Here is a 10,321-nt window from a genome sequence, read left to right as displayed (position 1 = left end):
ACTCATTCTTTCAGCTAGTTCCTGAAGTTGACAGGTACAGATGAGGGTGGGAATGTAGATCAACAGGTACATTAACAGTTTCTGTCATATCACACAGTGCACGCATGCATTTCAGTTTCCTGTTTGAAGCTCTCTGAATTTGATTGAATTCTCTCTCAAATACCTGACTGACAGATACCCAATGCTCTAAGAATAGCACATGCTTAGGTGTTACAGTCGCAGCCTACAGCACGAGTCAGTGAATGTTGTGAAATATTACACCTTTGTTTGCTTTGCTGTTTTTCTTTTAAATAACAATTCAAACTAGCAAATTACATACACACTTAGTATTTTAGATGTGTGCTTTGCTCAAATGTTTCTCCAGAACTGATGGAAAGAAGTTAGAGAAAGTGGAATATGCTAAGACTTCCAGCCTCTATCTGCCCCTTGATAAAGAAAAAGGGAAGTCATTTGTTATATTTAAGACTCAGTAATCAAATGATACAACACTTAAATGTGGGTTCTCTCTCAGTATGTTTCCATTATATTCATCCAACCAACACACTGAGTACAGCTGTGCCACTAACACTTGAAGAAAACAAAGATGCGATCAGAGTGAAATCAGATGGATTCTACAGGAGAGCATTTATTTTATTAACTGACTTTGTTGCAGGTTTAAACAGAGCCTTAATATGGTATTCAGCCCAAAATTCCTACACACCTCAGAAAATGCTCATAGCGTGGATGTAAAATGTTGCATCCCATGATTAAATAAACTGAAGTAACAGAAGAAAAATAATGAGCTGGTTCTTATCGGGGTCTTGTTTTCTTTTTAGAAGGTGGAATCGCTGTCATGAAGTGCTGCATGACAAACATGAAAATGGGAACTTTTGAGCTTCCACGTGTGTGACACAGCTTTACGGCAAACTAGAAAGCCCTGCTGAGCAAATAGTAGATGATGTAATTCATCAAGCACGACAATATCCAGGAAAGCATCATTCTGCACCATTAAACCTTGTATTCTTAATAGGAAACCCGCTTTATTTGCTTAACTGTAAATTTAGTGGAAATTTGAGCTCCTGATTTTGTTTGTGAAGTTCTTTTTTTCTTTCCCAGCATCAAGTAGGTGTAACAGTACCAGAGTGCAAGTACGGACACCTGCATTTACTGTAATCTAGCTTTATTTAAAGCAGAAGGGCCCGTAAAGACAAACTGACATGCTGGTCAATGTTGCCTCAGTGACTTAAGTTACCTTAAATGTTATTGCTGCAGGCTGCGGGCTAGCACTAAACTGGACACTGAATAAATTTTTTCTTATTAACTGAAAAAAATTCAAACAAATATAGAAATGTGTGACTGTCCTTTATCTACATGCTTGAGAAGTTATAATTGGTTGTATAGTATTGTTTAGTACTTCCAGTCCACTCACACCTCATTAAAGTTACTGCACTTTTGTTTATACACACTCAAGATTTTCCAATATGTTTCAAATTAAAAGCCCTAATCTGTGGATTGAAATGCTTCATTTTCTACAAGGATTTTTATTGTGAAACAGCTGAAAGAAAATTGTGGAGAAAAAATGTAGTTAGAGCTGATAAAATGTGCAAAATTATGACTCACATTGTAATAATTATTGCATGGAATTTTTCTTTAATGGATCAAACAAGGCCCGGGTCTTTGAAGTTTTCACAGATGTCAGAGTATTTGCCAGAACTGTGTAAGTTTCCACACAACAACAGACACGTTTGCACAGTCAACAAACTGTGCGCTTCATTACACTCTGTGTACACATTACGCAATAAGAGGAAATCTAAGTAATAGGCCACATCAACATAACCTGACTCGTACAGTCACAGGTTTCTTTCTGATAATCATCAGTATTACTAGAAATGAGTCAAACAGGAAGTTTTGCATAAGTTTTTTCACACAGCCTCAGATCAGGAGATGGGAAGCCAGCTGCAGTTTGGTCTCTGCGTATAACAGAGGGGACCGTCACACTGATTTCTCTGGTCTCATAAAAATTAAAATACCGTAGCTGTGCAGGTATTTCCAGAATTAGGTTCAATCTCTTGAAATGGCAGGACACCTACAGAGATCATCATGAAAACCTCAAGACTCCCATCCACATGGTCGACATAAGCACACAAAACATTGGTGCCTACTAAAGAGGCTTTTGCTTTCATCTGAAATCAAAAGTTACCAGGACTGGCTTTTGATACTCAACAAATGCTGTGTGGAGATTAAAGCATTCACTAACTCCTTTGTACCATAACAAAGGAGCTACGAGAACATCTGGTGTAAATAAAATTTGTGTGTAGTGTAGGCTCATTTTAGTTTTTCAGCACTCCTTTTCTTTTCTTTGTGCTCCTTCATAAAAGTCCAAATTTAAATGACTCAACTTTTTTCTTCTTTTTTGAGTTGAATAAACTGAAAAATGTAATAAAATAACTGTATCATTATTGCCATTCTGTAGATTTAATTGTATCAAAAGACTGTCCAAGAACATCTGAGCTCTGGGGGAATTTATTAGCCTGGTAATTGGCACTAATTATCAGATACAGTCTATGGATAGAGCTTGCTAACTGAGTTCTCCACTATCTCACCTTGATAAATCTTTATATTGTTTTATCCAGGTGGTTAGAAGATACCTGCACAGCATTTTCAAACAGTGCTGGGTTATTAGCATAGAAGTCAGTGCAGGGGTTCCCTCTGTGAGCTGAACCAATACACAAGGAGCACAAACTGGGGCCAACAGCAGGTCTACCCAGTCCACATGTGTGACGGTGGATAGAGGTTTTTGCAGGGGTGTGCGTGTGTGTGTGTGTGTGTGTGTGTGTTGCTTGGTCCATTAGCTCAGCAGTTCTAGGTAGGTGACGGGTACTTTGCCCTTTTCGTTTCCTCGTTCTCCGATCAGCCAGTCGGGGTCCATTCCTGGTACGGTGTAGACGGTAATGAGCTGAAGAGAGAGAGACAAAAATAAAAAACTAAAAACATACACACATACAGGTTACAGTGACCAATGTTACGTTAAGAGGAAAGAAAATAATTGCTAGTGACGTAGCATAACTGCAATCCCGTTGCTGCTCGTGCTCACGTTTTTCATGCCAGCCCATTATCAGGAATTTCCCTGACTTCATCTCTGTGTTATCATCTTTAAACACTTCCTCCAATTAGCACCTGTGCCAGCATTTCTAAAGGTCTGCTAAGGGAAACCCATGTGTGAACAAAAGGGGGCAAACTGAAAACATAATTATTGTACCATAACAAAGGAGGGCATCGATGCTTTTTCATACCTGCTGCTGGGCGTTTGGCTTTTTGTCAGACTCTGGGACCATGGTGATTTTTGTGAAGCCATTTTTCTCATTGTCAGGTTTTAAAAGTTGTGATTTTGATTTTTATGAAGGAGACGCTCTCATGACTCATCAAGTGACATCACTGAGAGGCCAGTCTGTGGCATGCAGTCTGCTGGATCGCTTGGAAACCTGGCTGAGTAGGTCCTAAAAAGTACCTGGTACCAGATACTACCACCTAATGAAAAACCCTTAAAAATTACCTACACCCAGCTAAACTGAGTAGGATGCCACTTTTATGTTTATATGTGTTTTATTACCAAATTTTCCTAATTTGACTTTTTAAAAGTCTTACATTGAGAACAGCTCAGATGATTGCAGGTGTTCATAATTTTTTGGTGAGTTGCGTCTGTAGTCACTGAAAATCTCTTTCCTCTCCACAAGGTGTTATATGGAAGCTTGAATGTTTATGAGGTTATAGTTGAGTTAAACTCAAAGGAAATCTGACACAACCCACCGCAAGTCTAAAATATTACCCAACTGTGACCGAGGCCAGGGAAGTGCTAGAAAAGTACTTTAAATACATGAATCACACTTTTTGTTTTCCATACATGCTGATATTACAGATAATGTCTTGTAGCCTGTAAGAGAATATGCTGTCAAGTCTTCCCACACAAACATACAGTACAACATTGCATGAGAAGAGGAAGTGAGGCTGAACTTCTCTCTGGAAAATAAACTGGATGACAGGATTAACTTAACTCCCTGCAGATGTGCTGTTGTTACAGTTAACATCCAGCTGTTACTGATTCATTTGTCATGTGGGATGTCAATGTTGTTGTGGTGTCGTTTTGTGGTTTTATTCTTGTTTAGGGCGGCAGCTAGGCCAGACAAATGTTCTACATCCAGCAGTGTGAAGGTGGGGGCTGATGGTGACTACTAGTCCTCACCTGATTTACTTGTAATGATCAAAGTGGACCTCTCCACTGTGTTTATGGGTCATTGTTACCAATCTGTGCCATTTAATGACATTAACCTTTAAGAAAAATACACTCGTCAAGTTCAGGATATTCTGCTTTGTCCAAATTCTCCACATGTGACGAGTGTCAAAATGTCGTGTCCATTACAGTCATTATACTCTATTAAAGTATTCTGAATGCAGTCACTTTCATAATTACATTTTCTATGTATGTATGGAAGGAGTCATTCAAGTTTTATATTGATTCTACTATTTGACATGACAGGTATACCAGTCCACTGACTGAATTGAATTATTCATGTCCATATTTAAAAGTGAGCTGCGAAACGTTTTAAATGGGGGTCCTCTGGATATTGAAAAATTGTTTTCACGTAAAATGTGTAAAAGACTGGGTAGAGAAGATTGCACTTCATTCTTGACTCCTTTACTGAGAAACAAAGACTTCGTTCCAGGAATGTCTCACAGTATTTTCGATAAGTGGCACAAAAATGGATTAAGGGTAATTGGCGATTTGTTTCAAAACAACACACTGATGAACTTTGAGCAATTGCAGTCAAATTTTAATATTCCTAGAGACGACGTTTTTGGCTTTCTCCAGGTTTGTAACTTTGTTCATTCTAAAATTCCAAAGTCTTCAGAAATAGTTATGATATTGAGACATTTCTTATTAGGCGAAAAGACAGAACTCATTTTATTTCAGCCTTTTATTCTCCCCTATATACTCTCAGTAGCAACACATTGAGCGCTATTCATAAATGGGAGAGAGATCTTAATAATCAATATGCCAAAGAGGAGTGGAAAGGAGCCATTAACATAGGTAGTTCCACTTTTACTTGCAACCGCTTGCGAGAAACTCAATACAAAATCATACATCGCCTTTATATAGCTCCTAATGTCTTGCATAAGATTGCACCTCATATTCACCCCTTCTGTAGCAAATGTCAAAAAGAAACTGTCATTTTTTTCATTATTTCTGGGAATGTAAATTAATCAAAAGATTTTGGAGCTCCATATGTCAAGAACTAACTAAGTAATATTTTTAAGAATCGGCTCCAAAGGGACCCCGGATATTTTCTTCTTGGCCTACCCTCAAAAGGAGTAACACTAAATCACTTGCAGCGCAAATTATGTGACAAACTATTGCTGGTAGCTAGGAAATGTATTCTCATTAACTGGGTTAAGGATAAACCTCCCTCTGTGACTTTGTGGTACAGGGAATTATTAAAAGTTATTCCTCATGAAAGAACTGCTGCTATTTTAGGAGGAAATGAGGGTCTCTTTCTCAATGTTTGGTCCCCTTTGCTTTTTTATTTGCCAACTGATTTGTCCCAACTGTTGAGGGGGTTGGTTGCTTTTTATTTTTTCTGCCTGTCCCATTTGGTTCTTTAGCTGTCAGAATTGTTGTCTGAAGACCAACAAGGATACCCAATGCATTTACTTTGCCAAATGGATCATCACGGCCTTGCCGTATTGGTCCATTTGATAGACCTTTGTTGTTATTATTTATTTTATTATATTTTCAGTTGTTACAGATGGGACAGACATGACTGAGGGATAGGAAAGGGAGAAAGAAAGATGAAGGAAAAGAAAAACAGAAGGGAAGAGGGACAGTGAGAAAGGGCACTTAAAAAGAGAAAGAAGAGGGAAAAAAGAAAAAAAAATCTCCTGGATCACCTGTTGAGAGAAAAAGAAGAGAAAACAAGCAAAAAAACAAGCAAAAAAACAAACAAAAAAACAGAGCAACATACTAAACACAACATTATATAAGGTCGTACATTAATGCCCTGTAAGGTAACTAAAATAGTGTCATTTAATGTAAATGGTCTGGGGAGCCATATTAAAAGAAGTAAAATTATGTCAAAAATAAAAAGAGAACAAATAGAAGTCGCCTTTATACAGGAATCTCACTTATCGAAGCTCGAACATGATAAATTAAAGAAATGGAAATTTAATCAGTATTCCTCTTCCTGCCCTCAGAGCTCTAAAAGGGGTGTGGTAATTCTAATCTCTAGTAGGTTCAATTTTGAATGCATCCAAGAAATCAGTGATAAGGAGGTGAGGTTTGTGTTAGTCAAAGGGTACCTGCAGGGTATACTGATTACTCTTATAAATGTATATGCTCCCCCAGGATCAGAGATAAAACTTTTCAAAAAGGTTTTTGAATTGATTGTTGGAGAAGCACAAGGTACTCTGATTTTGGGAGGAGATTGGAATGTTCGCTTCAACCCGTCCTTGGACTCATCAAACCCACACGCCCCGGGATTGAATAAAATAACCAAAAACATCAAATTAATCTTAAAGGATGTAGGGCTCATAGATGTATGGAGAGAACTAAACCCCAACAAGAAGGACTATACCTTTTTTTCTCACCCTCATTCATTTTATTCTAGACTGGATTATTTTTTTATGTACCAAAAAGACTTTAACAGGATGATCAATTGCAGGATAGGAGTGATGGATTTATCGGACCATGCCCCACTGTACCTGGAAGTAGTGCTTGGATATGAAAGAAGAGTTACATCCTGGAGATTAAATACAAGTATTCTAAGCACGATGAAAGAACAAATTAGTCAAGATATAATAGATTATATAGCGGAAAATAATAATGAAGAAGTTTCCCCGAGTATTCTATGGGATGCCCTAAAAGCAGTGATAAGAGGAAAACTCATAGGTTACAGCGCTAACTTAAAAAAGAAGAGAAATGAGCATTTAAGAAAACTCCAGACACAACTACAATATCTTGAAGATGCCCATAAAATAACCGCAGTTACAAATTTACAATTAGAAATACAAAAGAAGAAAAACGAAATCGATGAAATTTTTTCAAGTGAAATACAAAAAAATATGGTTTTTTTAAAACAAAGATACTATGAGGTAGGAGGCAAATCTGCTAAATTATTGGCTTATAAATTAAAAAAACAACAATTAGAAAATACAATATATAAAATAAAGGACCCTCAAACAAATAACATTGTGTATAAACTTGAAGATATTCAGTCAGCCTTCCTAAAATTCTACAAAGAACTATATACACAACCTAGAGTGGACACTAAAGGTATGATATCTTTTTTAGATTCATTCGACTTACCAAAGTTGAATGAAAAACAGAATATAACCCTAATCGAGGACATATCTGAATTTGAAATTAAAAAAGCTATTACAAAATTGAAACCGAATAAATCCCCAGGTCCAGATGGATTCCCATCAGACTGGTATAAAGAAATGAAAGAGGTACTGATTCCTTTGATGAGAACATCATTCAACTATATTTTAAAGACGGGAGTAATTCCCCCATCTTGGAATGAGGCTTCTATTTCTATAATAGCTAAAGAAGGAAAGGACAGGCTTGACTGTGGAAATTACCGCCCCATTAGTGTTCTTAACCAGGACTTTAAGATATTTACATACATTCTTGCCAAAAGAATTGAAAATATTCTTGTTCAGATAATTAGTTTGGATCAGACTGGTTTTATTAAGCAGAGACAAACGCAAGATAATATTCGCCGAACACTACATGTTATTGATTATGTTAGGAAAAATAAAATTCAGATGGTCCTTATGAGTTTAGATGCAGAAAAGGCCTTCGATCGGGTTAATTGGGAATTTTTATACAAAGTCATGGGTAAATTCGGATTCCATCAATCGTTTATCAGGATTATACAAGCATTATATAAATCACCAAGGGCAAGAATCAAAGTTAATGGGGTGCTTTCGAATGTTTTTAACCTACAGAGAGGGACACGTCAGGGTTGTCCTCTAAGCCCCTCACTCTTTGCTCTCTTCATAGAGGCCCTGAGTCAAAGTGTAATACAAAGCAATACTATTACTGGAGTCAAGATCATGGGTCGAGAGCATAAGATTTCCTTGTTTGCTGACGATATTTTGATTTATTTCACAAATCCAAACACTACTTTCCCCAAGCTATTGTCACTTCTGGAGATCTTTAGTTCAATATCAGGTTATAAACTAAATATATCGAAGACTCAGATATTAACTTTTAACTATGAGCCCAATTATGAAATTAAGGCTAAAGCCAATTTGAAATGGGAGACGGAGCAGATGAAGTATCTTGGAGTAAATATTACTAAAGATCTATCTAAGATATACAATGCAAACTTTAATCCTTTAAGTTATAAAATAAATGAGGATATTAAAAGGTGGAATTTATTACCATTTTTAAATTTTGAATCACGTATAGATACAGTTAAAATGAATATCTTGCCTAGGACCTGTTCCAAACACTCCCTGTAGAAATAACTGACAAACAATTTCGGGAATGGGACAAAATAATCTCTAGGTTTATATGGCAGGGGAAAAAACCACGGATTAAGTACCAAACTATTCAGTTGGCTAAAGACAAAGGAGGGTTGGGGTTCCCATGTTTGAAAGACTATTATATTTCTGCTCAATTGAGGACATTAGTGTGTTGGTGTAATGTAGATTATCAAGCGAGATGGAAAGAACTAGAACTAGAAACAGTGACCTTAAAAGATTCTCCAATTCAGGCAATTCTAGGGGATGTGACACTTATTAAAAAACAAATTCATCAAGGAAACCAATGGATTAACCTACCTTTAAAACTCTGGTTACAATTTCTTAATAAGAATGATTGGATTGAAGAGGTTAGGATTTTAAGATGGTGCGCTTTTGACAGTGATTTTTTACCTAATGAATTAGACATAAGATATAAAAAATGGGCTGGACAAGGTTTAACGGCATATTGTATGTTTTACGATAAGGGAATTCTTAGGGACTTCCAATCAATAAAAGATCAATACCAGTTAAGTAAAATGGACTTTTTTTAGGTTCTTACAAATTAGGCATCATCTATATAATTTTATACCTAAGAGAACGGATCTTTTTTCTTTACCTGTTCTGAGTATATTTGTCAAGGCTTATCAGGCTGACACAGGCCTTAAGGTGATTTCAAGATTGTACAAGGGTATACAAGAGGTTAAGAAGTGGAATACTACCTACATCAAAAAAAAATGAGAAAGTGAAACAAATATAGCAATATCAGACATTTGGTATGAGCAGTGCGCTTTTCAGTGGATAATTTCTAGTTCTAATACATGGAGATGTTATGGTTGGAAGAGTATCTGTAGGTTTTTTATTACCCCTGCACAAAGTAAACATTATTTTAATCACTCTAATTGCTGGAGAAATTGTGGGGCCCAAGGAGTAAAACATTTCCATCTGTTCTGGTCTTGCCCAAGGATCAACATTTTTTGGGTATTGATCCACACCGAGTTGCAGATTATTTTTGGTATGCAGCTTCCCTTTAATTGGGACGAACTTTTGTTTGGATATTTATACTCAGTAAATGTAGATTAAATGTCTAAGCAGTTGTATGGTATCCTGAGTTTGGCTGCCCGTAAAATTATTACCAAGAAATGGCTTAGTGCAAAAATTCCATCACTGGGTGATTGGCATGAGACTGTACATGGGATGTTTAAAATGGAAAGAATTACCTTCATTAAAAGACTCCAGTTTGATATATTTAGTAAAATTTGGGGTAAATGGAAACACCATATCCGGTTAAGGAGACCTGATCTTGTTTGAATCTCTGTAACTATATATGCCACATTTTTTGAATCGTTATGTGTTTATATGTATATGTTAGTATGTATAAGACCATAAGTGAACACATATGTAAGTAGGTATGTGTATGTATGCCTAAGAATATGGGTGTGTGAGTGAATATGTGTGTGCGAGTACATACACTCTAGAGGGTGCACCCGTCTGTTTTTTTAAAAAAGTTATTTTTTTATTTTTTTATCTACGTCTGTTCTTGTTTATATGTTTATTTTGGATTATTTGTGTTTATATAGGTTGTTTAATAAAAAAAGAGAATAACAAAAAATAAACACAACACCATCACGTTAATCTAGCTAAGTGTAAACAGCAGTAAATACGAAATGTTGAATGTTGTTGTGTAGCAAGCAGGAACGACAGCGCACATTGTGCTTGGAAATCAGAATCAGAATCAGAATCATGTTTATTGGCCAAGTATATGTGCAGACACATACAGGGAATTTGGTTCCGGTAGATGGTGGCTCTCAAGCACAGCAAT

General features: G+C 36.5%; 1 protein-coding gene across 3 annotated transcripts in view; it reads right to left on the bottom strand.

Moving 5' to 3' along the window:
- Positions 1 to 1,603: 1,603 nt before the first annotated feature.
- sh3glb2b (SH3-domain GRB2-like endophilin B2b) overlaps positions 1,604 to 10,321 on the bottom strand; it is a 64,796-nt gene continuing 56,078 nt past the window's right edge. For all 3 annotated transcript variants that reach the window (XM_013914675.1, XM_013914677.1, XM_013914676.1), the window contains one exon: positions 1,604 to 2,935. In XM_013914675.1, coding sequence (XP_013770129.1) covers positions 2,828 to 2,935 — 108 coding nt within the window. In that variant the 3' untranslated portion in view covers positions 1,604 to 2,827. The remainder of the gene's footprint in view (positions 2,936 to 10,321) is intronic.

Source organism: Pundamilia nyererei, unplaced genomic scaffold (genome assembly GCF_000239375.1).
Source record: "Pundamilia nyererei isolate P.nyererei 1_Seehausen unplaced genomic scaffold, PunNye1.0 scaffold00215, whole genome shotgun sequence".
NCBI lineage: Eukaryota > Metazoa > Chordata > Actinopteri > Cichliformes > Cichlidae > Pundamilia > Pundamilia nyererei.
Note: the sequence above shows the minus strand (reverse complement) of the source record. Positions and strands in the feature narration are given on the sequence as shown.